The 27,500-nt window shown below is 40.7% G+C and overlaps 3 protein-coding genes across 5 annotated transcripts in view; 2 read left to right on the forward strand and 1 right to left on the reverse strand.

Moving 5' to 3' along the window:
- Positions 1-12,145, forward strand: part of LOC133662075 (lysine-specific demethylase RSBN1L-like) — a 30,263-nt gene extending 18,118 nt beyond the window's left edge. The window contains exons 3-9 of the mRNA XM_062065743.1: positions 3,538-4,052; positions 4,113-4,271; positions 6,633-6,770; positions 6,935-7,077; positions 9,683-9,853; positions 9,928-10,036; positions 10,165-12,145. Of these exons, the coding sequence (XP_061921727.1) occupies positions 3,538-4,052; positions 4,113-4,271; positions 6,633-6,770; positions 6,935-7,077; positions 9,683-9,853; positions 9,928-10,036; positions 10,165-11,355 (2,426 nt within the window). The 3' untranslated portion in view covers positions 11,356-12,145. The remainder of the gene's footprint in view (positions 1-3,537; positions 4,053-4,112; positions 4,272-6,632; positions 6,771-6,934; positions 7,078-9,682; positions 9,854-9,927; positions 10,037-10,164) is intronic.
- Positions 12,146-12,513: 368 nt separating this feature from the next.
- On the reverse strand, positions 12,514-18,118 carry LOC133662815 (transmembrane protein 60-like). Of its 2 annotated transcripts, none has more exons than XM_062066981.1 (3): positions 17,943-18,118; positions 17,562-17,653; positions 12,514-13,100 (listed from the first exon to the last, which is right to left on the reverse strand). In XM_062066981.1, exons 2-3 carry the CDS (start codon positions 17,643-17,645, stop codon positions 12,783-12,785), a joined length of 402 nt encoding a protein of 133 aa, XP_061922965.1. In that variant the 5' UTR covers positions 17,646-17,653; positions 17,943-18,118; the 3' UTR covers positions 12,514-12,782. The 2 variants fall into 2 exon arrangements, with proteins under 2 accessions (XP_061922965.1, XP_061922964.1); XM_062066980.1 differs by having other exon boundaries at positions 17,562-17,678; positions 17,943-18,116.
- Positions 18,119-18,398: 280 nt separating this feature from the next.
- LOC133662084 (protein PHTF2-like) overlaps positions 18,399-27,500 on the forward strand; it is a 43,149-nt gene continuing 34,047 nt past the window's right edge. For both annotated transcript variants that reach the window (XM_062065754.1, XM_062065755.1), the window contains exon 1: positions 18,399-18,532. The gene's annotated coding sequence lies outside the window, so the exon portion shown is untranslated. The remainder of the gene's footprint in view (positions 18,533-27,500) is intronic.

Consider the following 27,500-nt stretch of genomic DNA (forward strand, 5'->3'; position numbering starts at 1 on the left):
CGAGAACCGTGTTAAATTGAAAAAAAAATTGATTTTGAATCGAATCGTGACCCCAAGAATCGATGTTGAATCGAATCGTGGGACACCCAAAGATTCACAGCCCTAATATATATATATATATATATATATATATATATATATATATATATATATATATATATATATATATATATATATATATATATATATATATATATATATATATATATATATATATATACACACATAATGGCTGAATATTTATTGCTCCGTTATAAATATATATTTTGTCGCAAGCATCATGTACTTGTGTGCCTAATTGATTACTCTAGTGCAGGGTAGCACAGAGGTGTCAAACTTGTTTTCATTGAAAGCCACCACATGGCAAAAAGAAAAAACAATTTTTTGGCTGCCCTCTGAGGGCTGCTTGTACCAGTATATATATTTGAATTTTGATGTCTGTCGTCATCAGTTTGGACTCTGTTCGTTATTTTCGTGTGATTAGTATCACTTCTTGTCCTAGTGCTCTTGTTTTATCATCACTTTCTGTTTGGTCTCTGTGTTTCGGAACGCCTTTACTTTTTTTTTGTTCCTTGTCCTGCCAGCTTACTTGTTCCTTATTGTTAATTAGTTCTATTTAGTGTCCCTGGTTTCCTCCTTCATTATTATTTAGTGTATAGTTGCATAGTGTGCTGTTGTCCTCTGAGCCCCTGCCACAACTGAGTTACTTTTGGTTCCCAATTAAAGTTAAAGTTAAAGTACCAATGATTGTCACACACACACTAGGTGTGGTGAAATTTGTCCTCTGCATTTGACCCATCCCCATGATCACCCCCTGGGAGGTGAGGGGAGCAGTGGGCAGCAGCGGTACCGCGCCCGGGAATCAATTTTGGTGATTTAACCCCTTATTCCAAACCTTAATGATGAGTGCCAAGCACTCCCAATGGGTCCCATTTGTATAGTCCTTGGTATGACTCGGCCGGGGTTTGAACTCACAGCCTACCGATCTCAGGGCGGACACTCTAATCACTAGGCCACTGAGTAGGTCTTCTGCCTGCTCATTGCTTTCCTTTTCTGCATCTTGGGGTCACAACAACAGCTGACATGCCGCACTGTCGCAATATCGCATTTAGTTATTATATTTTTGTATGTACAAATTGATGGATAACTTGCTCTGAAATCATAAGTCAGCGTGACAAGCAGATATTTAAGTGTTTTTTTTTATTTTAACAGAAAAATGTTTGGAATGTATGTCAAGTATATTGTTTGTTGCATGATCAGATAATGTTAAAGTTAAAATACATGCAAGAAAATGTACTCTCAAAACTGAAAGAACGAATACAGTTATTACGAAAAATTAAGTGATTTATTGATGCAAATATGTTCACATGAAACGATTTCACAGGCCAGATGTGGCCCTTGAGTTCGACACTTGTGCTCTAGTGCAGTGGTCCCCAACCTTTTTGTAACTGCGGACCGGTCAACGCTTGAAAATTTGTCCCACGGACCGGGGGGGGTGTATGGTATTTTTTATTGTATTTTATTTTTTGTCATAAAAAAATACAATCATGTGTGCTTACGGACTGTATCCCTGCAAACTGTATTGATCTATATTGATATATAATGTAGGAACCAGAAATATTAATAACAGAAAGAAACAACCCTTTTGTGCAATCTACTAATAAAAGAATCAATCAATCAATCAATTGTGTGAATGAGTGTAAATGGGGGAGGGAGGTTTTTTGGGTTGGTGCACTAATTGTAAGTGTATCTTGTTTTTTTTAATGTTGATTTAATTTAAAAAAAAACATTTTATTTTCATTTTATATATATATATTTTTTAAATTTCTTGTGCGGCCCGTTACCAATCGATCCACGGACCGGTACTGGACCGCGGCCCGGGGGTTGGGGACCACTGCTCTAGTGCACGTGCTAAAGTCAGACTTCATTTTAAATATTTTAAACCATCATATATTAGGGAGAGCTCATAAATGCAGTCTATTTAAATTATTCTATGATATGAGTGTTTGCCCACGCTCCAATAACCTCTCAGAAATTGATATTTATTTACAGGTGCTCGAAACCCTTCAACATTTCACGTTGTATTATTTTTTGTTTAAGTTGAAAAAGTTTGTAATTTCTTCCATAAAAACACCTGGCTAAAGACATATGTATTACAAATGAAATTGTTTCCTTTAAATGTTTCCATGTATGGGATTACAAAAGAAGCATAGCATCTTTTTTACTGCAGTAAAGTAGAGTACATAACAAGAAACATTGAATTTATGTATATGTTATAGCTGTCAGGTGATTATTATTTTAATCAGATTAATCAAATTTTGAAATATGGATTAATCATGATTAATCACAGGTAATTTTATTGTCAGAATGTCATCCAAGAATGTTTTTAAACTTTTTACTCGAATGCATTTCCCTACTAAATTTTAAAACTGCCATAAAATAATGGCTCAGCTCAACCTCTACCTGATCTGAACCAAAATTGATCCCCAGCAACTCTTCGAAGCATCAAACAGGTTTATATGTGGTTATAGTGTATATATATATATTTTTTTTTTTCCTTCTCATTCTGTTTTGCACACTCTTGGAGTCAACATGTACATAGTGCATAGTGTCATGTACATAGTGTGTATACCCCCCCCCCCCCCCCCATTTTTTGGATATTTGTTATTTGGTCTTTCAAATCACCTGACATGTATACTGTGTATATGTACATAATTTATCAATTTTTAAACATATTTTTTTATACATGTTACAGGTTATATATATTGTATTATTGAATGTATCAAATGTGATGAATATTTAATGGACCACAATGGAAACAAGCCTTTTGGCTTTTTGTGCCATCCATTTGCCTTTTTAAAGCATTACATTGATTCAATTATTCAAGATGTCAATAAACTTCTCAATCAATCAATCAATCAATCAATGTAATTTGCACAAAACTTGGTAACAGATTTATCTAAAGTTCTTTCAGGCTGTATTTTGGAGTGAAATTGACCAGCAAGCACACCAGTCGGAGTCTCATCACTCATTTTTGTATTGACATAATCATTGGTTTTATCACTGACCGTATAGCAGTTAAAGTAAAAGAGCTTTTACAGTCAAAATAAATTGCATGATTAAAATCAAACTGTTCATGATTAATGCTATAATTTTTTGTGATTAATCTTATGAGTTAACTCGTTAATTTTGACAGCATATATTATGTATGTGTATTTATGTATATATGAGTGTGGCCAAATGTGTTTCACTAACCTTTCTGCTTTAAATACTGTTATGTCTGTAAACAAAAATAGACAAGTTTATTAAATATGTTGATGTATCCAGTTTTCATGTTAGCATTGAAGCTAGCTAGCAATGTAGCCCTAGTCGGTCCATTAGTTTATCAAAATGTGGTTATCAATCACGGTTTTTCGATCATTTTTATACTGTAATAAACCCCTGGTAGTTTTATCGCGGTTATCATTATTACCGTTTATTGTTACATCCCTAGCTGGAACGTAAACTTTTTATTATATTTTTTAATTTATTCCTCAGATGGTGAAGTCAAAGCCAAGATCAACTCAGAGCTGCAAATCAAAAAAGTCAAGAAGAAAAAGAAGAAGAAACACAAAGAGGGCGAGAAGCACAAGCGAGTGAAGATGTACCACCGCTCGTGTCAAACCATTTGTGCCGGCCTGCTTCTTCTCCCCTCTCCTCCTTCCCCTCCGCTTGCCAATTCCTCCGACGCCGTGTCTCCGTTCAAGTCACCACTGCCCGTTCACCCTAACAACAAAAACCCACGCGTCCACCCTTCTCCTATTGCCACATTGGCCAACTCCACATTGCACAAGATCTCCCATACTACTTCAGACAAGCCCCCGGCACGCTGCATCCATCCTGGCATGGCGGGCCTGGAGTTTGCACCTTACATCCACATTGAGTGTCAACCTAACGGAGGGGCTCTGGTGGCCCATGCATATGCCTCGCAGCTCTCCTCGCTCTCCACGAGCCAGCGGCAGAGGTTCGCCCAGGAGTTTGTCACCCTGGCTTTCAGCGAGGACTCGTCGCAGGTACGATCACACCGCCCCGGCGGACCAATTCAATTACTTATTCTACTTCCTGTTTCCTAGGCTGCTCATTATGTCATGGGCATCATCCACGGAGAGGCTGCCCACCTCCCAGACTTCCTGGAGTACTTTTCCACCAAGTTCCCATCAGCGCCAGTCAAAAAAGAGATTCTTGGAAAGAAGGACATAGAAACAACCACCATGGCTAATTTCTACTCTCAGGTGATACAGAATGTGGGCTAGTGTGATGCTAACGAAATAGCACAGATTTTGTCCATATGGCGGTAAAGACACAGCAGATGGTATTTCAAGCGTGAAGCCAAGTGTTTCTTAGCACAAATAATCAAAAAGCCATAGTAATATTATTGTTTTATTTTAGATTAATTAATGTATGATTGTGGTAGTAGTCATACGCTAATGAAAAGCCCTGCCTCAAACCTCCAGAGTGGCTTTGCAGTGATATACTGTCAGCGTCTGTGTGTAATACTACAGCACTTTATGCTCTGTTGCTCACCCTCCTGCCAGTTGTTTCCCATCCTATCATCAAATATTCATGTATGTGGCTGCGCCATCAACATAGCGCTGCATGCCTGTCTTGTACGGTCCATCCAGGGGGTTAATAAGTGCCAATTAAATGCAGCTGTCCTTTTTAAGAGCACACCGTCTTTCTCAGCAGTGACCTTGGGAAGGCGACACGGTGTGGTGCCCACAGATAAGAGCGTTGATGAATAGTTACAGATCACAGGTGTAAACCTTCTCATAGATCATCTTAAGTGGTCCTGCTCAACAGCACTGCTCCTTTTGTCTCTGCTTTGTAACCACAAATGTTAGTCGTTCCACCTTCAGGAAGTGACACTGAAAAAATTTGAATTTGTTGTTGGATGAGCGGATTGCAGAACACTTACTGAAGCTGATGAGGTCATTTCTTGTCCAAGAGAATAGTATTTCATTTAATTTGTGCTGCTACTGTGCCTTCTCAACGCATACTGTTTATTTTAAGCTTAGGTTCCAGTCCCGTTGTCCATAAATGGCTTCAGGCGACTGCATCAGCATTAACTCTTCGTCCCTGTTTATTTCAACCCAAGTGTATTTTTCTGCATAAAGGATCAATAAAAAGCATCAGTCAGCTAATGCATTTTCTTCAGTGCTCTCCTTTTGTTAGCAAGCGCAAGGAGAGATTATGTAACAAATGTGAGTTGCCAGCCAGCGGCTTTGTTGTGACGGAGTAATACTATAATAGACCTATTCCCAATGAGAGCACAAGAGGTGAGGTAGAGGTCAGGCTGGTTGTTGGATGACATCATCGCATGAAGTCGACGAGAGGAAGGACTAAAAACCTGCTCCTTCAGTATCTAGGTCCTTGACTTAGTGTGACTATTTCAAGGTGCTTTGTTTGGATTAGGGATTTAACGAGTACTGTAGACAAAATAATTACGGTTATCTTTATCGTCACGGTATTGCTGACTGTGCACAAAACGTACTATGTACACACTCAAATCTACATTGTATTTATTTTTAAATGACTAAATTAACAGACACACAATATACTTTCCTTGGCAGAAGAAACGTTAAATATTATGGTTTTTGAAGAGCCATATTATTATTCGAACACATTTGTTTAAATATGAGTATCTTCTGTTTTCATTTGTAAGGGTTTAAAAGTTGTATACATTGTATTGTATTTCTTTTAGCATTTATGCTAACAGCGATCTGTGTCGCTAGCTTCCTTCTCCTGGAAATGAGCAGTATCGCCAGTTAGTGAGTTTAATCCAAATGCAGTTATAGTAATCTGATTGTATCTGGTTGTATTAATTTAGATGAAGCTTTGTTTACTTATTATAACGACAATGATGTTATTTGTCGTGTTTGGAGTTGCGTTTAGTACTAATGTGTGTGACGCATCAGAGGGGCTTAGGGAGTGCGACAGCATGATGTTAACTGTCAAAATATCAGTGGACTCAATTGATAGACGCTAGAATTTGTATGTATTTTCTATGAAATATTATTGTAGTTCAATGATCATGGTCTAGTTGAAATCGTTTTGAACGTAGGTTAGTACCAGGATGTTCAAACACGGCAGATATACATGCGTTTTCCTTCCACTGTGTTTGCACTCATGAGACAATGATGTGTTTTTTAAATTTTTGACAGGTAATACAGAGTAGTATTATGGTGCTTTTATCTCCATCTCGATGGATGTTTGCAAGTGTCTAAATTGAAACGATCAGAATAGATTTAATAGTTTTCTGGGATTTTATTTTATCATTGTTTGTGTGTAATGCACACTGCATCCAAACTTTAAAGTGCAATATAATTTTTCACCTCCCAGGGGTGCTGGACTTATTCTAGCCTCAGAGGCGCTTAAGAACAAATGTACTTAAGTCGAAGGAGAGAACAAGCAGAAACGCCCACATTAAGGTGTTGCTGCACCCAGAGTGTGCATCTTGGATGAAGGCAGTGATAGATTTAAGTCCAATGGGAGAATGCTGAGCAGACAGAATCTGCGCGTTTGCACAACTTTTTCCACTCACGCACATGAGAGAATAGGACCCTAAATGCGTAATCATCTCGTCTGTTTCTCAGGTGCAGAGAACCTACAGTCACGGCACTTACCGAGCGGGTGCTATGCGACAGATCAGCCTGGTGGGAGCTGTGGATGAGGAGGTGGGGAACTTCTTCCCAGAGTTCCTCAGCATGCTGGAGTCGTCGCCGTTCCTCAAGGTTGGTCGCTCATGATGAATGTTAGTAAATCTAGCTTTGTGTTGTTTCTGATTATCAAAGGCACACATACTCTCGCACTTTATAGCTGGCAGATGTTTTTTTTATTTGCTGTCCAAAACAGTAGTTGTGTGTAAACAAAATTAGCTTTTTCTTCCCGGCTGCAGCTGACTCTGCCGTGGGGGACGTTATCCAGTCTAAGCGGGATGAGTCCTGATGAGAGCGATGACGGGCCCATCATGTGGGTCAGACCAGGAGAGCAGATGATACCTATAGCCGACATACCAAAGTCACCTTTTAAAAGAAAACGGTGAGGGAATCCTGCACTACCCTACAACTTTCTTTGGACAAACATGAAAACCATTTTAAATTGTCATGCAAAGTAGCAATGGGAAGCTTTGTTTCTGAGTGAGGAAACAATACGTTTTGTTCATCCTTGTCGCTATGCCTCACTCTGTAACTGCTGAAATGAGATCAACACACAAACATACACACTGCTCTCAGTACTTGGGGGTGTTTATGCAATAGCAGTGAACCCTCTTGTCAGTTATTCACAATATTTGTATCTGTGGGCGGAAGCAGGACTGCTAGCTTCCGACAGAAACGCAGCCTCACTAGTCACCGGTGAGAAGCATGCAAGGTAACAAAAATAATGAATGTAAATATTTGGGCTTCAAATTGAATGAGCAAGATTAGCATATCAATACAACAAAAAAGCAAGAATTCTTGAATTCATGGTGGCCGATGGGGGCAAAAAAAAATTAGGGAAAAATGCACTTCAAGATGTGTATTTTATTAAAGTGCAATTTTTGCTAACCTAAATTGAGAGTCAGTTTTTGTTTGTTTACTTCCATCCATCCAAACATTTTCTTCCGCTTATCCGAGGTCGGGTTGCAGAGGAAGCAGCCTAAGCAGGGAAGCCCAGACTGCCCTCTCCCCAGCCACTTCGTCCAGCTTCTCCCTAGGGATCCTGAGGCGTTCCCAGGCCAGCCGGGAGACATAGTCTTCCCAATGTGTCCTGGGTCTTCTCCGTGGTCTCTTACCAGTCGGACGTCCCCTAAACACCTCCCAAGGGAGGCGTCCGGGTGGCATCCTGACCAGATGCCCGAACCACCTCATCTGGCTTCTCTCGATGTCAAGGAGCAGCGGCTTTAGTTTGAGCTCCTCCTGGATGACAGACCTTCTCACCCTATCTCTAAGGGACAGCCCCGCCACTCGACAAAGGAAACTCATTTCGGCCGCTTGTACCCGTGATCTTGTCCTTTCGGTCGTAACCCAAAGCTCATGACCATAGGTGAGGATGGGAACGTAGATCGACCGGTGAGAGCTTTGCCTTCCGGCTCAGGTCCTTCTTTACCACAACGGAAATTCACATTACTGAAGAGGCTGCACCGATCCGCCTGTCGATCTGACGATCTGCTCTTCCCTCACTCGTGAACAAGACTCCGAGGTACTTGAACACTTCCACTTGGGGCAAGATCTCTTCCCCAACCTGGAGATGGCACTCCACCTTTTTCCAGGTGAGAACCATGGACTCGGAGGTGCTGATTCTCATCCCAGTCGCTTCACACTCTGCTGTGAACCGATCCAGTAAAAGCTGAACCACATCATCTGCAAAAAGCAGAGACCTAATCCTGCAGCCACCAAACCGGATCCCCTCATTTCAATGATTGCGTCTAGAAATTCTGTCCATAAAAGTTATGAACAGAATCGGTGACAAAGGGCAGCCCTGGCGCAGTCCAACCCTCACTGAAAACGGGTCCGACTTACTGCAGGGAATGCGGACCAAGCTCTGACACTGTTCATACAGGGAGGGAACGGCCACAATCAGAGAGTCCGGTACCCCATACTCTCTGAGCACTCCCCACAGGACTTACAGAGGGACACGATCAAATGCCCTCTCCAAGTCCACAAAGCACATGTAGACTGGTTGTGCAAACTCCCATGCACCTATAAGGACCCTGCCAAGAGTATAGAGCTGGTCCACAGTTCCACGACCAGGACAAAAACCACACTGCTCCTCTTGAATCCGAGGTTCGACTATCCGGCGTAGCCTCCTCTCCAGTACACCTGAATAGATCTTACCGGGAAGGTTGAAGAGTGTGATCCCACAATAGTTGGAACACACCCACCGCTTCCCCTTTTTAAAGAGAGGAACCACCACCCTGGTCTGCCAATCCAGAGGTACCGCCCCCAATGTCCACGCAATGTTGCAGAGTCTTGTCAACCACGACAGTTTACTTATTTATGATAATTAAAATGTCTTGACCTTCCAATTAGAGTGGTAGAAAATACAGGTTTATTGCATTTAAAATGGTTATATCTTCTGGTGACAGTAGTGCTTGAATTGATCTTAAATTAATGTTGGCAATATTATCGTTTAGCGGCAATAATTTGTGGGACAAAATGTTTTATGGGCTCAGAACTAGTGAAGTGTCCACTATTAGCAGTTCTTAGGTTCATTATGGAGTGTTTTATTCTGGTTTACGTTATCATCTGATAAGAATGAAGCAACATGAGTTCCCTCTTCAAAGGCTTTTTTACTCCTCAGCTTGCATTCACCAAGACAAGTCCACTTATTTAATTGGATTATGGGACTTTAAATGCATCTTGAATATTATTTACATGGTTTGTAAGGTATGTCACCTCCAAATTTACACAAGCAAGCCAACATTGACAAAATAAACAGTATAAACACACCAGAGCGTAAGGAAGCTGTAACGATGTAAAAATATTTGACATACATTTTCAAGGTGTTTTATAGATGTTTTCAGAGACAATAGTAAAGCATTGCAGTGTCATTTAGCCATTTTTTTTACCTAAAAAAATAAGTTTCCATTTTTATGATATTCTCTATGCCTTTTATTTATTAGAATTGCTTAAAGGTACTAACTAGCGAGTGTGTCCTTTCTTAGCTCCACCAACGAGGTGAAGAACCTCCTGCAGTCGCTGCCCAGGACCAGCGAGCCCAGAGAGTTGCTGTTTGAGGACAGGACGCCAGCGCACGCTGACCACATCGGCCAAGGTTTCGAGCGTCAGACCACGGCGGCGGTGGGCGTGCTGAAGTCTGTGTGCTTCAAAGAAGGGTATGGTGTGATGCTTTGTTTCAAGATGGCTTTATAGGTCAGGTGACAAATTACTTTTCTTTTTCTATTTGTAGCTCAGAGCCTCCTCGTGTAACCAAAGACGTTGTGTGCTTCCATGCTGCTGAGTTCCCATGTGTGGTTCAGCGGCTGCAGTTGGATCTTTATGAACCTCCACTCTCTCAGGTCTTTTATCTCTTACGCACACACGCACACACACACACACACACTTTATCGAAGTATCTTATTGCTTATCCACCTGGTGGGCATAAGTTGTAGTTCATGAACCGATTTTTTCTGCTACTTATTGGCAGTGTGTGCAGTGGGTGGACGACGCCAAGCTGAACCAACTGCGTCGCGAGGGCATCCGCTATGCCCGCATTCGCCTGTGCCACGACGACGTCTATTTCATCCCGCGTAACGTCGTTCACCAGTTCAAGACGATGTCGGCCGTCTGCAGCCTGGCCTGGCACGTCCGCTTGAGGCAGTATCACCAAGATGTGAAGCAGGAGGAGGAAGATAAGGAGCATGAAGAAGGAGCTAAGGAAACAATAGAGGAAGAAGGCAGGAATAGGACGTTTCCAGGTGTAGATAGCCAGCATCAGTCAACACTTTTGTGTCGCTCAGAGGACAACAAGAAGCAGAAAGATGAACAAAGTCCTCAGATTGACGTCAAGACAGAACTTTGTAAAACAAACAAATGCTCTTCACCTCCAGCAAATCATCATCACTTCCCTCCTCATCCAGCAGAGAGCAGCATTGCCTCACCTTCCAGTTTATGCTCTTCATCAGCTACTCGCAATCCCTCCTCTTCCTCTTCACTGCCAAGTCCCAAACCTCTTTCCCCAGATTCTGCATCTTCCAGATCGGTCCGCTCCCCTCCGCAGGATAAAGACTTGCCCCGCCTTCTTCCAGACAGGTGGACATTGATGCCTTCAGAGGTTCACGCCCCCATCAGTTCCCATGGCAACATGCGGACGCTGGCAGAAGAATGGACTCATGGCACCCAGACAAACGCCAGGACCTTTACGCCATTGCAATACACACACCCTCCTCCTCTTCCTCTTCATCTACCTCCTCCTCACATGCTCCCACCCTCCTTCTCCCCCTTGCTCCCCCAACCTCTGCCCCACTTCCTCAGTCAGGCGCATCATCACATCAACCAGCTGCACCTGGATCCCTGCAGCCAATCACAGCCATTCTACCCCCACAGCCAACCCCCACCACTCCCCCATCACCCCCACCACCAGTTCCACCCGCATGCCAAGCCCTTCTACGCCTCGCCCTTCCCATTCCTCCCCTCCCAGACAATCCCTCATCACCCGCCCGCCTCTTTCCCGCCTCAGTACCAGCCCTGCGCTCCTCCACCCGCCATTACACACCCGCCGCCTCACACCTTCCCTCCACCTCCCCCTCCGCCGCCCGCCTCGGCGCAGTCTCCGCCTCCCCCGCCACCGCCGCCGCCACCCCCCCTACCACCAGCTCCTCCAAAGTGTGAAGAGTAACTGAGTTTGTAGTTTCTGGATTTTAAATATAATGTACAGCTTTTATTTTGGTTGTTGTACAAAAACAGTAATTTAACACAATTTTTAAGTGGTTCTGTTTTCATGTACAGCTCACAGAAAGTGGAAGACTTAATAACAGAATTGTATAATGAATAGATTTTATTTATGCATCTTTCAAAGCTGCTGATGAGTCAGCAAAGTTGTCATCTGAAGTTTAAAAGTGAAAAGTTGGGGAAAAAAAGAATCAGGTAGAATCCTAAATTGTAATGGATGAGTCCTGCACACACTTTCCAAATTTGAGACTAGTTTGTGTGCTGCTTCCAAAACATGGAATGTTTCTTCCTGTGTCTTTCTAGTGCCTGCCCTCACTGCTCACCAAATCTTTCTTTACTGCACACGTTTTCGTCCTTTCATCTACTTTTCCCTACTGGACATTAAAACCAAAGCCTTAAAGAAATCAGCAGCTTTTCTGGAGAACTTACCAGAAACCAATTTTTGGATTTTTCCATAGTGTAGTCAAAGCACTAAAGTGGAACATCTCTAAGAAAATAAGACAAACTGAAGCCTCACTTTTTGTGCTTTGCTTGAGGTGAAGAAACACTTCATGCGCCTATGGGGTTCGAACAAAAACCAGATCTTTCTATATTTTTTGTACAGTACAAAGTCTTTAGAGACTTTTTCCAGGATGTATTTATGTTTTTCTATTTGGTTGCAGCACTGTAGTGTACATAGGTTTTGTAAAGTGTTTCTACTTTAAATAAGAGCCTGACTAATAAAAAGGTTCACTGGATGAACTGGTTTATAAATTTGTCTTATCTACCATCATAACAAGACGTATAAACTCCATATTGTCTATCTACCATCATAACAAATCATACAAACTACATACGGTCTTTTCTACCATCATAACAAATCATACAAACTACATACGGTCTTTTCTACCATCATAACAAAGCAGATAAACCACATATTGTTTTATCTACCATCATTGAATGAGTGTCAATGTTTCCTTGTGCTCTAAGTGAGCTACATGTTTTTCGGAATACTTTTCACTTCCACTTAGCATAGCAGGTTCATAAATGCTTAAGTGCTATTTTAAGTGTAAAGTAAAAGCTGTGGCTGCTAATCAATGCATTATGAAAACCAGACAATTCCAGTGCAGGGACATTTTATTTTCATATAAGTTGACTTCCAATCACAGAACATCTGAAGGAACTTGTGAGTACAGTACAAAATAACATTATATTCATGTGAACAATGCAATGTTTCTATCCAGTCACATTTCAGCTTTAAAGAATTACCCCCACAAAGCGCAGGACAAAATGATGTTGTATACTAACGGAAACGGAATAATAGTAATGTAATAATCCAGTGCATGGTTCACAGTAGGGATTTATTCCAAAAGTTTGATGAAGGAGCTTCAGCTTTTAGGCGTCTCTCCTGTCAGGAAAGATGTTTAGTCCCAATTCCAGCAGCGCTCCCAGCAGCACGGTCCACAGAGGGATGCACACCAAGGTAAGCTTCACCTCTGCCAGCCTCTCTAGCTTGGCACACAGCGTCAGGCAGAAGCCCAGCTTGAGCAGGATGGCCCCCAGATACCAGGCGCGCAGACGCAGGTCCGGCGAGCCGTTGCGGGGGTCAAAGCCCGGCTTACATCGGCCGGCCATCTTGATGGTGAGCATGAGGAGGAGGATGCCGTCAAAGACCCACACCGGCAGGAAGATGAGGAACCAGTTCCACTGTACCTAAAGAAAACAATGTATTTTAATGTGTGAATGCAATCAGTGAGGCACTCATTTGAAGGTAAATTACAGGAATGTCATGCCCTCACCACTGGGAGACGCAGAATCAAATCTGATGTCTAAATCTTGTCAGGGCAAGCTCAACAGACTACTAAAACATTGCTTCTTGCATCATTTCCACCCATCATGACCGACGCGTCAATCAGACACACGGCTGGCAACTGCTAATACTTTTTAACTCTGCAGGAGGCGCCGCACCCATCGAGCTCCACCCACACTTTAAGAAGAAAACTTACAATTTTTACTGATTTGTCATCAGTTATCTTTCTAGAGTATAGCTGGCAATTTGGATGGCACTCATAGAAATAACTTAGTTAAAATAATTTTGCGTGTCGCGGCGAAAAGCACCTTGAAACCAAAATTGCTGACAACCTACACTTCTTACAGAACACTTTCCTTGCTCCTGACCTGACCAACATCTGAAATCCTGTCAATCAGACGCGTGCAGGCAAGTGCTGATAATTCACACCATTACAAACAGGGTATGCTACAGAGTTTTTGGACAAGTACGTCAAAGCCAACTTTGTTGTGGAATTCAAGGTTTGTAGGAACTTTATTGTCATTGAGGTTGCACAAAATTTTGTCGCTGAGGTCCCAGATTTAGCACAATGAATACCACAAAACCAATAGTACCGTATTTTCCGGAGTATAAGTCGCACCGGCCGAAAATGCATAATAAAGAAGGAAAAAAACATAAGTCGCACTGGAGTATAAGTCGCATTTTTTTGGGAAATTTATTTGATAAAACCCAACACCAAGAATAGACATTTGAAAGGCAATTTAAAATAAATAAAGAATAGTGAACAACAGGCTGAATAAGTGTACGTTATATGAGGCATAAATAACCAATTGAGAACGTGCCTGGTATGTTAACGTAACATATTATGGTAAGAGTCATTCAAAAAACTATAACATATAGAACATGCTATACGTTTACCAAACAATCTGTCACTCCTAATCGCTAAATCCCATGAAATCTTATACGTCTAGTCTCTTACATGAATGAGCTAAATAATATCATTTGATATTTTACGGTAATGTGTTAATAATTTCACACATAAGTCGCTCCTGAGTATAAGTCGCACCCCCGGCCAAACTATGAAAAAAACTGCGACTTATAGTCCGAAAAATACGGTATGTACAATACTGTACATAATATAGGTTATAAGAGGTCAGGGGTTCTTAACCTTTTGACCTCAGGGCCCAACTTTTCCACTGCAAAGGGGCCCGGGGCCCACTCAAATAACAGTAAACCTACTCTTGATTGTAATCATATTCAATAATTACAATATATCTATCCTACTAACACTTTAACATTAAAAAACTTATCAAATGATATGAAAGCATGGATTCATCACAAAGATTATTATCAAGGCTTAGGTCAGGCTGATTACAAAAACAGTAATCACATATACTGCAAAAAGAAGGGATGCATAAAAACTGACAAAAAATAAATGTATATACAATTACGCAGTGCTAAAATGAATCTATTCTAACTAAATTAACAATAAAAAGTAATAATGTTTCTTAAATAAACTGTCGATAAAATTTAAACGCAAAGGAAAATACTGCTTTACCACTTCAGTCATTTTTGCGCTGAAAAAACTTTTCTATGGCTTCATACTTCATCTGTTTAACAGTCATAACTGCCATAAGTGGTGCAAAAAGTGTATTTCAACCGAGTACTGAGTACCACTGTGGCCCACAAAGACCAAAGTTGAGAAACATTTATTTTTAGGCAGTGTTGGGCACTAACGAGCTACAAGCAGCCAAGCTACATAGCTTAATTACATTTCCCAATAGCTTGGTGGTAGCTTTGTGAACAAGTAGCGATTCCCGTAGCTTAACTATATTTATTTAGATCCATGTATCTTACATCAAAGTTACTAGCTACTACAAAAAAAATGGACTGCAAATCTAGGAGGGGAGAAAAAAACACAGAGAAAGTCAATGGTGATTGTTGGGTTTACCATGATGAGTCACGATTGGTTAAGGTTTGGGCAAAATATTATGGACAGGCCAATCAGAAGCAAGATAGGGCGGGTCATCGAACCAGGAAGGGAAATCACAACAGACACTCACATCCCACTAGATGATAAGGGAGTCGGAGAAAATAGGACATTTTCAAGGGGACGATTAAAAAAAAGAAAAAAAAAGAAACCTAGTGGAAAATGGCAGAAGAATTCTCTCAGACTTATTTAAAAAGATGTAGACGATGTCCAGGAAACCCACAATGTGTCTACTTCGCCGCATTTAGACAAATGTATGCGTTTGGATAAAACAATGCCCAAAGCATTTATTTTTAGTTTTTTACTTTGAAAGCCCAAATCCAAACTGCTCTCGACATGGAACACACATTTTAGAACCCACATTAAGGTGAGTTGAAATCATGAAAAGTATAACCTTTATAAGAACGTAGGAAAGAATGTAGGAGTGTTTGACTCAGTTACCCAGTCAGGAAAATAAATTGACTTTAAATATGTTAAGTTTGATTGATTTCCGTTCATGTAAATATGGAGTTTGTTAATGTCTCTTTTGTGAGACAAATGTTTTGTACTTTTCTTTTGGCTAGGTTACTGTCATTTTGCCACTGTAGTTTCTGTTAAAACAGTCATTTATACTGTGCTGAAATGTCTCAATTAGAGTATTAAAGTTAAAGTACCACTGCTAGTCACACACACACTAGGTGTGGTGAAATTACCCTCTGCATTTGACTTATCCCCTTGTTCCACACCCTGGGAGGTGAGGGGATCAGTGAGCAGCAGCGGTGGCCGCGCTCGGGAATCCTTTTTGGTGATTTAACCCCCAATTCCAACCCTTGATGCTGAGTGCCAAGCAGGGAGATAATCGGTCCCATTTTCATAGTCTTTGGTATGACTCGGCCGGGTTTTGAACTCACGACCTACCAATCTCAGGGCGGATACTCTAACCACAAGGCCACTGATATATTAGGTTGTTTATTTATCATTTTTATTGTTGATTCATTGCCTTTTAGTGTTGTTCCCCTCATTTTGTACATGGTACGCAACTTAAAAGAAATGTTAAAATGTTAAAAAGCCAGACAGAGTTTCTAGTTTGTGTTTATTATAAGAAACAATCAAACCGAGCATGTGTTCTTTTGTTTGGTGGAAAGTTGTACATTAAGTTATATATTTAGCTTTAACTGCCCTTTGTCACTGATTCTGTTCATAACTTTTATGGACAGAATTTCTAGGCGCAGTCAAGGCGTTGAAGGGATCCAGTTTGGTGGCTGCAGGATTAGGTCTCTGCTTTTTGCAGATGATGTGGTCCTGATGGCTTCATCTGGCCAGGATCTTCAGCTCTCACTGGATCGGTTCGCAGCCGAGTGTGAAGAGACTGGGATGAGAATCAGCACCTCCAAGTCAGCACCTCCAAGTCCGAGTACATGAATGTCGCCCGGAAAAGGGTGGAGTGCCATCTCCGGGTTGGGGAGGAGACCCTGCCCCAAGTGGAGGAGTTCAAGTACCTCGGAGTCTTGTTCACGAGTGAGGGAAGAGTGGATCGTGAGATCGACAGGCGAATCGGTGCGGCGTCTTCAGTAATGCGGACGCTGTATCGATCCGTTGTGGTGAAGAAGGAGCTGAGCCGCAAGGCAAAGCTCTCAATTTACCGGTCGATCTACATTCCTATCCTCACCTATGGTCATGGGCTTTGGGTTATGACCGAAAGGACAAGATCACGGGTACAAGCGGCCGAAATGAGTTTCCTCCGCCGGGTGGCGGGTCTCTCTCTTAGAGATAGGGTGAGAAGCTCTGTCATCCGGGAGGAGCTCAAAGTAAAGCCGCTGCTCCTCCACATCGAGAGGAGCCAGATGAGGTGGTTCTGGCATCTGGTCAGGATGCCACCCGAATGCCTCTCTAGGGAGGTGTTTATGGCACGTCCGACGGGAAGACCCAGGACACACTGAGAAGACTATGTCTGCCGGCTGGCCTGGGAACGCCTAAGGATCCCCCGGGAAGAGCTGGACGAAGTGGCTAGGGAGAGGGAAGTCTGGGCTTCCCTGCTTAGGCTGCTTCCCCCGCGACCCAACCTCGGATAAGCGGAAGAAGATGGATGGATGGATGGATGGATGTAGCTTTAACTTTGCAAGCTACTTTTGCCGTGTAGCTTGCTACAATTTTCCGGGGATAGCTTCCCCTGTAGTTTAGCTGTATCGAAAGTAACTTGTAGATTAGCCTACTACATTTCCAAGTAGCTTGGCCATCACTGCACTGGAGTAAGTAATAAATAGTATTGGTTAATAAGAAACGACTATAAATATAAAATAATAAACTGTTTTCTTGTAGACCAAAGAGAGTGTGAAAACAATAACAAATAAAAGCCCAGAATAATACAAATACTTGAAAATGAAGCAATTTGAAGACAAAAGTCCAAATATTGTACCTTCCCATCCAGTTTGAGGACCAGCATGATGAGAAAGACCAGGGTGAAAACCCAAGTCAACAACACCCTTTGAGCCAAAGACATCTTGTTCACTGAGCAGGGAAGAAGACAAACAGGCTGGACAGAACATGGTAATATATTATTATGTTACCATTGTTGACCATGCAGGTGCATCACTTATTAGCTGAGGTGATGGCTTCTGTTATCATATGCATTGCCTCAAAAGTACACATAAGACACACTTACCAACATATCTTTAATAGCACCAGGTAACATTTTCAAGTGTTTAAAACGTCAGATAGCACAACTAGCTTTGATGGCGCACAGCTAGCACCAAGCTAACCGCTAGGTGCTTTAAAAAAAGGACGACGAAGTACTTACGTCAGTGAGCTCCTACAACTGTCACCATCATGTTCGTCTTCCTCGTACGACTTGCATCATAATTATTTGCCTTTTGTTTATTATTAAGATTCATGCCAGAGGTTGTATCTTGACGACCACTGGAAAGGAGAGAGAGAGTGGGTCCGTTATCCATTTTAGCCACGCCCACTCTCCTTTTCAATTGGGCGGCACCTAGCGTCATTAACCGTAAGTTATCCACTAGGAACGCAAGGTATTTTTCTCCTATAGTGACAGTTGCTTTTTTATGCTGTTTAAACTACTTTATTAAAAAAAATCACCAACTTTATTTTCAATTATGAATCTAATTTTATTGCATTTACATAAGGGGAGGTATGGGCGTTGGCCAGATAAGCCGTGCAGTACGCTACAATGTCGTGTCGCTTTTGAGTGGTGCTTTACGGTCAAGCGAGGAGAAGCTGCGTTTTTATCGTAGTGCTCGTCAGCGGCGTTCGGACAGACTAAAAGGCTTGAAGACGAGCAGCATCTTCAGCAATCATGGCTGGCTAGCGAGATTGGAGTTTTCTCTTTCACAGCTTGTTATCGGCCACACCCGAGAAGCCGCCAGGGAGGTAAGACACCGAGGAGTTAATGCCGTGTTGACCAGAGACAGTTGTTTGTTTACGGGGAGACTCTCTATTTGGGGCTGTTAGCGAGCTAGCGAGCTAGCCTAGTGCATTAGCTTAAATGAGTCAATAAACATTGACATACATACCACGAATATAACGCCCTTTAACCCACTTTTCAAGGAATTTCTGAGCATTCCCGACGCAAAATGACTGTTTAACAACTTGTATTATACATGTGACATGTGTGTATTTTTGTTGGGAATTTGATTTATTGTGCTCATACAAAATATTCACCCGTGCACTTTGGTGTGAAATTACATATTATATAAACCTTAAAAAAATGTATTTTCAATCTGCAAGGTATTGGAAAATGAACAGAGGCGAGACAATAACAGTAGCGTGTTCCTTTTAAATTCACGTGCAATGCACAATAAGAAGACTCGACAGTCGTGTTTGTATGAAGAGCTTCGTGACAGATGCAGGTTGAGAGGTGAGTAAACGACGGTTGCTATTTAAACACCGTGGATTGACGGCGTGTGTCTTTGTCCAAACTGCCAGTTCCACCTCCACAGTCCGCAGCATCATCTCAGCGTGCATCCTGCTGCAGATGCCGGCTGCTTCCCGCAGAGTTGGTTACATCACTTGCTGCATTGTCGTTACATCACAGCGGCACATATTCCAAAGTGGGAATGTGGAATCCTCAATAGGCATACGCTACAATGGCATTTTAGTTTCAGTCATGTATGGAAAATACCACAACAAGCTTGTTTTTTCTGAAATTACATCTTTATTGATCTATTCCAAAACAAAAACACTGAGTTGAGTCTGAGGCTCGGGGCTAAACTGCTAAAATACTTTGTTTACATCGACTGATGCCATCAAACCTGAGCAGCAGGGCTGGGAGATTATATGAACGATACATTTCTGCTGTTGGTGTATTAACTCCACCAAACATGGCGGAAAAGCACAGCAGGCACTTAATTTTGCCGAACAATATGTGAACAACAGACTGGTTTATAACATGTAGGGATGTAATTAATGTAGGGATTCTGTTTACATTGACAAACATGAGCAGCAGGGCTGGGAGATTATATGAACGATACATTTCTGCTGTTGGTGTATTAACTCCACCAAACATGGCGGAAAAGCACAGAAGGCACTTAATTTTGCAGAATAATGTGAACAACAGACTAGTTTATTACATGTAGGGATGTAACTAATGTAGGGATTTTGTTTACATTGACTGATGCTGTCAAACAGGAGCAGCAGGGCTGGGAGATTATATGAACGATACATTTCTGTTGTTGGTGTATTAACTCCACCAAACATGGCGGAGAAGCACAGAAGGCACTTAATTTTGCCGAATAATAAGTGAACAACAGACTAGTTTATTACATACATGTAAGGATGTGACTAATGTAGGGATTTTGTTTACATCGACTGATGCCATCAAACATGAGCCGCAGGGCTGGGAGATTATATGAACGATACATTTCTGCTGTTGGCGTATTAACTCCACCAAACATGGCGGAAAAGCACAGCAGACACTTAATTTTGCCTAATAATATGTGAACAACAGACTAGTTTAGAACATGTAGGAATGTAACTAATGTAGGGATTTTTTTTGCATTGACTGATGCCGTCAAACATGAGCAGCAGGGCTGGGAGATGATATGAACGATACATTTCTGCTGTTGGTGTATTAACTCCACCAAACATGGCGGAAAAGCACAGAAGGCACTTAATTTTGCCGAATAATATGCGAACAACAGAGTAGTTTATAACATGTACGGATGTAACTATTGTAGGGATTTTGTTTACATTGACTGATGCTGTCAAACATGAGCAGCAGGGCTGGGAGATTATATGAACGATACATGTCTGCCGTTGGCGTATTAATAACTCTACCAAACATGGCGGAAAAGCAGAAGGCACTTAATTTTGCCGAATAATATGTGAACAACAGACTACCGGTAGTTTATTGCATGTAGGGATGTAACTAATGTAGGGATTTTGTTTACATTGACTGATGTAAACAAAACATGAGCAGCAGGACTGGGAGATTATATGAACGATACATTTCTGCTGTTGGCGTATTAATAACTCCACCAGACATGGCGGAAAAGCAGAAGGCACTTAATTTTGCCGAATAATATGTGAACAACAGACTAGTTTATTACATGTAGGGATGTAACTATTATTAATGTAGGGATTTTGTTTACATTGACTAATGTAAACAAAACATGAGCAGCAGGGCTGGGAGATTATATGAACGATACATTTCTGCTTTTGGCGTTTTAACTCCACCAAACATGGCGGAAAAGCACAGAAGGCACTTAATTTTGCCGAATAATATGTGAACAACAGACTAGTTTATAACATGTAGGGATGTAACTAATGTAGGTGTATGAGCATTTCATATCATGATTGTCACCAAAATTATTATCTTAATATTGCTGAATTGGCTCAAAAAGTACAGAACAGACATTAAATATTGTATTGTTATTGTTCTACTTCTTTAAGGGGAACCACACTTTAAAAAAAATGTTTGCCTATCATTGACAATCCTTATGAGGTACAAGAACTCAAGTTGGGTTTTTTTTGCATTCTAATTTGTAATCGGCTCGTGGCAATGCTGCAAATGGGAGCATTTTTCTCTGCCTCTAAATTACTCTAAAAATGCATCCAAAAACTGCCAACAATACTTTATTTATGTTTCGTATCCTGTATAATAACCAAGCTGCAGTGATATTGTTGTTGTAAGAGCGAACACTGAGGAACGTGTTTTGTAGCGCAGTAACACATCGCTTTGCAACGGCATGCTACGGCATTAGCCGTAAGATAGCTTCTGCGTCAGTAGCTGAATCACTTTTGAGTTTGTACTGCACAACACAATGCGATAGGACACCAATATGTACTGACTGAAAAACATGAACAATCATATTACAGTATCTGTAAAGTATTAGCCCACATTTCATGTTTTGTTTGTCCACAGTGTATGTAGTTGTAACAACAAACATGATGTTCTGCATGTATCATGATCAAATTTATAGTGACTTATTCAATGGACAGTTATCGGTTTGGTCAAGCTGGTCGGGGATGTTTCCAGTTGATTTTGGGTGGGTATAATTTTTTTTGCCACTGCAGTGTTTGTTAGCGCAAACAGTTCATCTTCCGTTGTGATGCTGTTTGTTTGAGCAGTGTCCTCCTCGCCAGATACAAAAAGCCTTTCCATCGATGTTAACATTATTTGCCACTCAGTGGAGCAGAAGCACTCCATTGCTGTCCACATTTTTTTCGGACAAATGAGGATTCACAACCTTATCTTTTTGAACCCGAATATACGGAGGATGAACCGCTGCTTATAAAAGCTAAGCGAGCACGAAGAGAGGCTGAAACGTTGGAGCAGACGGAAGCCGAGAGAGTTGTGAATCTTCATTTGCCCGAAAATAGCCATTTCCGTCGTCTATTACGGAGTCTGCCACGATTAGCAAACTCATGTATTGAGGGAAGCAGAAACACACGTTTGTTGACAGATAAGAAAGTGCGCCCAGGAAATAAGTACCAGTAATGCTTAAAATGACCAAAATATGGTAAATATTGTACATGATACATACTGTTATTAATGTGTCTGTTACAACATTATGTATTTACCTACAGTATGTATATAAAATGTTGATAGAGGGTTTAGAAGTTTTTTTAGAAGTTGTTTTAGAGGGCATTGAAGGCAACATATGGGAATCCCATTAGCCGCATCTTGCAAGCGTTTTTAGATGTTTTATTTTTACAATCCTAAAAAAAAAAGATGTGTGTTCTTGTCTCTCATAATGATTAGGAATGATAGGCAAAAAAAGTGCATTACCCCTTTAAGAGCCGTATCATTGTTATTTCAACATTCATCCATCCATCCATCCATTTTCTACCGCTTGTCTTTTTCGGGGTCGCAGGGGGTGCTGGAGCCTATCTCAGCTGCATTCGGGCGGAAGGCGGTGTACACTCTGGACAAGTTGCCAGCTCATCGCAGGGCCAACACAGATAGACAGGCAACACTCACACTAGGTCTAATTCCATTTTAATTATCCAAGGCTTTAGAGTGTGTTGACATTGTGTAGAATTTTTTTTTTTTGTGCGACAGTTTGTTTGAGAAAGTGTTGTGAATGTGATTGACAACACCCGTTCCCAGCTACAGAGGACGTGAGTCCACCCGAGTTAGCTAATGGAAAGTCTTGACCCCGTGTGTGCGTATTGGCCTGCATAGTTGAAGTAGTGTGGGCCCTGATTTGGCAGCATGGCCCTTTTTCCGACTGGTGTGTCTGGGCCGAGACATGTAAGCTGCAGCCATCATTAAATATAAAGCAGCTAAGGTGTCCAATGTCTCCAGGATTCATGTTTATACTAAAACTATCACATCGACATGACTTTGTTTTCAGCCTTTGGGAACCGCACTATTGGAACATGCAGTATAAGAGTCACACCAACGGTGTCACATTAAGTTGAATAATAACTAATGATGTAAAAATGACAACCCTTATATAAAAATAAATACCGCCTCACTATGCTCAACATTCTAATATCATTGTGTTTTTGTAAGGACGTGCTGCTGAGCTTTAAATATTAACAGCTTCAAAAATCATGCAGCAAAGCTTGACTAACTTAATTTTTAAACATTCACTGAACTCCAATATCATAACCAGCAACACTAATAAGGCCAAAACCCTATTCGCAACCGTTGACAGACTGACCAATCCCCCCCAAAACAAATACCAGCCGAACACCATTCCACACAGAAATGCAATGATTTTGCATTCTTTTATACTGATAAAATTGAAGGCATCAGACGTGCCATCAATATCTCAAGCAAAAAAGTTGTATCACCACCCCATTTAAGCAAAAGTAACAGCAATGATGGCAAGCTTTAATGCCATAGACTCTAAAACTCTAGTGGAAACGGTGACAGCTCTAAAGTCATCCACCTGCTGCCTTGATGTTTTACCTACCAACTTCTTTAATAATGTTTTTGACTGCCTATCAACAGACGTATTGCAAATAGTTAATAATTCCATTCAATCGGGCAATTTCCCGAAGGCTTTCAAAACTGCAGTCATTAAACCTCTTCTAAAAAAGCGGAGCCTAGATGCCTCTGTTATCAACAACTACAGACCAATTTAAAATCTACCATTTATAAGTAAAATAATTGAGAAAGTTGTCCTCCAACAACTAAATCACTTCTTGGTTTCTACTGGCTGCCACAACAACTTCCAGTTAGGATTTCGACCTCTTCATAGCTTCTTAAAGTTATAAATGACATCCGGCTAAACACAGACTCTGGCAAAACTTCAGTATTAATGCTATTGGACCTCAGTGCTGCATTTGACACTGTCGACCATTCAATACTTTTGGACAGGTTGGAAAACTGGGAGGGGATCTGAGGCACAGTTTTAAGATGGTTCAAGTCATATCTACAAGATAGGAACTATTTTGTTTCCATTGGTGACTTTGTATCAGAACCAACCAACGTAACGTGTGAAGTCCCCCAAGGTTCAATCTTGGGGCCGACTTTATTTAACATCTATATGCTCCCACTAGGACAAATCATGTAAAATAATAACATTGACCATCATTGCTATGCCGATGACACCCAAATCTATGTAGCGCTATCACCAAATGACTATCGCCCCATAGATCTTCTGTGCCAGTGCATTGACCAAGTCAAACACTGAATGTGCCAACATTTCCTACAACTAAATGAAGATAAAACTGATAATTGTTTTTGGTGCTAAAAAAAGAAAGGTTTAAAGCCATCCAACATCTTCAATCACTGTCCCTGAAAACCTCAAATAAAGCCAGAAATATTGGGGTTATTTTAGATTCCGATTTACATTTCGACAGTCACATCAAATCAGTAACAAAGTCGGCCTACTATCACCTAAAAAATGTAACAAGACTTAGAGGGCTCATGTCAGCTCAAGACTTAGAAAAACGTGTACATGCCTTTATTACCAGTAGGCTAGACTATTGTAATGGTCTCCTTGCAAGTCTTCCCAAAAAAACTGTCAGGCAGCTACAGCTTGTTCAGAACGCTGCTGCTAGAGTTCTAACAAAGACCAAAAAATGTGAGCATATTACACCAATTCTTAAATCCTTACATTGGCTCCCTGTACATCAGAGAATTGATTTCAAAATCCTCCTACTCACATATAAATCACTACATGGTCACCGATATGCTCCCACTATATAAGCCCTCTAGATCACTAAGATCTTCTGAGACCAATCTGTTAGCGGTTCCCAGAGTAAACTCAAATCAAGGGAGAGCATCATTCAGTCACTATGCAACAAATAGCTGGAATAAACTTCCTGAAGATGTCAGACTTTCCCCAACTCTGACTACTTTTAAAACTAGACTGAAAACTTTTATGTTCACCTTAGCTTTCAGCTAAATCTTTTAATCTTTTAACTTTTAATGTCCGCACTGTTTTTAGTTTTTATTGTCTGCATTTTAATTTTAATTTTAATTTAAATTTTGGTTTTATTTTCTTTCATTTCACTTTGTTGTGCTGTGAAGCACTTTGAGTCTGCCTTGTGTATGAAAAGTGCTATACAAATAAAGTTGCCTTGCCTTGCCTTGATGTTCTTCCAGTGTGGACCATCCACCCAATTGCTACCATTTGCTTCCTTAAAGAAACTTCAACTTTTGTCTTTTTTCAATGCACATATTCAACTATTCAAAATGTGTATTGGCCCACATCAGACAGCTTTATTTTGTTTTTGTACAAGGTTCTAAGCTCAAAATGACTCATTTAAATAACCGAACGGAAAGTAACAGGAAGGAGATTTTAGCATAGAATTACCATATTTTACACAACGGTATTTAAGCCGCACCCACCAAATTTTAGAAACAAAAAATATTTTACAGTTATTAGCGGCACCGGACTATGAGCCGCAGATATATACTTGTACAAAAGATTTTGTTTATTTACATACCTTCATTGTTTCCAAACAGTGCTCAAAACACGGCAGTAAAATGGCTGGTCAAACAAGATAAAAGTCATCGTCATGGACCCTCAAGCTGTGCGGAAGCTAGCGCTCCAATCAGCGAAGCTGACTCAATAACTCCACAGTGGCGTTTTGGAGAATTTACGAAACATTGTAGGTTTATAATACTAACACAGACACTTGTAAACATGTTAAGATAGACGCTATTGCTAACAACGTTAGTTTAATTAAATTTCAATAGCACATACTAATACGTGTGGAAACACTCCTACAGACATCACACATGGGACGGTTTAGTAAGTATGAATTGTTTAGATATACCGTATTGTAAAACTTACAAATAGTGCTTGGCGTGATAAATAAATAATTATTTCGAGCAGAAACGCTATAGTCGAATATACAGTACTTCTGGCACGAAACAGGAAGTACATTTTCAACTCGCAGCACTTGCACTGAGCATTCGTCCAAAAGATGGCGCCATAGCACAAACAATAACACCTTTTCAGTGTCTATATTGGTGTAATATGAGAACTATTTGTTGAATACAAAACATTGTGGGCGTTAGCGAAGAAAAATTCATTAATTAGCTGCACCGTTTTATAAGACTACGTTTCCACTGTAGGCCATATTGGCCCAAATCTGATTTTTTTCTAAAACTTTTTTTTTCCCAGCTGACTGTTCACACTGCAAGTAAAACGTGATCTTTATCAGAATCCAGTATAAACACACACAGGCCCCAATGTGGCCTCAACGTCATTTGCATGCGCAGTTCGATATAGTGAAAACAAATGAAGTTGCCTGGATTTCGTAAATGAACAAGGAAGTCACTACTACACATAAGATAAAAGTTGCTCCACCTTTAAAATCAGTGTTTTTTACATATAAATAAATTAAAGTAATATAATATTTGAATGGATATATATAGTGTAATATGTTTGAGAGGGTTCTAATCTTTTTATGGCTGTTCAGTAGAGGCGACATGGACATCAGCATGGATCTACGTTATTTTTCAACTCACCTACACTAAGTAAACAATTTGCGCAATATATGTAGCATGTAAGTAAATGTGCCAGAGCGTCAATTCCGGTCCTACAACAATCGCAATTTCTTCGGAATCAAAATATATATTTATATATAACATATAGCCGATTATTTGGGCACTATTGACTAGTGATGCACCGAAAATTCGGCTGTCGAAAAAAGACGTTGCTCATCGAAACCGGATGTTGTGATGAAATGTCCATTTCAACTCGCCCAAAATCTGACAAAAAAGATACATACGGGTCACATTCATGTCGCATTGCCATTTAGACTAAGTCACACTTGAAAAGATCAGATTCCAATCAGATTCAGACTACTTCCTGATGTGTCCTGAATCTGCAACGAAAAGATCAGATTTGAAGTGCTTTGGAACATTTAGACTAGCAAAGAAAATCCGATCTTTGTCACTTTACGACAAAAAAATCGGATTTGGTGTGCACTGTTAACGGGCCCTTAGTAGCAGGGTTCAAAGCATAGGAACAAAGTAGCGGCTTACAGTGTAAAAATATGGTGAAAAATATATCAAATTTATCCACTTGGCATTAATGCTAAAAGCATGTTGATACTCGAAGCACATTATAGTGGTTCAACAAAAAAAATCTTTAAAATAAAGTCACAGTTTAATTATCATGAAATGTACAAAAAAGGAATGACACTTTTTCCCAGGGCCTGCAGAGGTTCTGAATGATGCAACAATTTTTTCAAAGGGTTTAACGGGACTTAGTTGAAACCTCAAGCATATACTAGAATGACCACATAAGTATATCCCGTCAATCTGCAACCTTCAAAGAGCCCTCTGTTAAAAAAGATAATAAAACAAAGCAATCAGGGGCATCCAAAACGACATGTGTAGGGGCTGTTTATGTAATAGAAAGTTGTTTTTTCCAGTTAATTTCATTGTATAGTGATACATTTTAGATCCTGTGACAAATGGCAT

This window comes from Entelurus aequoreus, linkage group LG12, assembly GCF_033978785.1.
Source record: "Entelurus aequoreus isolate RoL-2023_Sb linkage group LG12, RoL_Eaeq_v1.1, whole genome shotgun sequence".
NCBI classification, from domain to species: Eukaryota; Metazoa; Chordata; class Actinopteri; order Syngnathiformes; family Syngnathidae; genus Entelurus; species Entelurus aequoreus.

Excerpts from the sequence above, each read along its gene's own strand:
- LOC133662815 (XM_062066981.1), bottom strand. The coding sequence starts at position 17,645 with ATGTCTTTGGCTCAAAGGGTGTTGTTGACTTGGGTTTTCACCCTGGTC. Across the intron at positions 13,101-17,561 it reads TCCTCAAACTGGATGGGAAG|GTACAGTGGAACTGGTTCCT; the intron begins GTACAATATTTG and ends TGTTTTCTTTAG.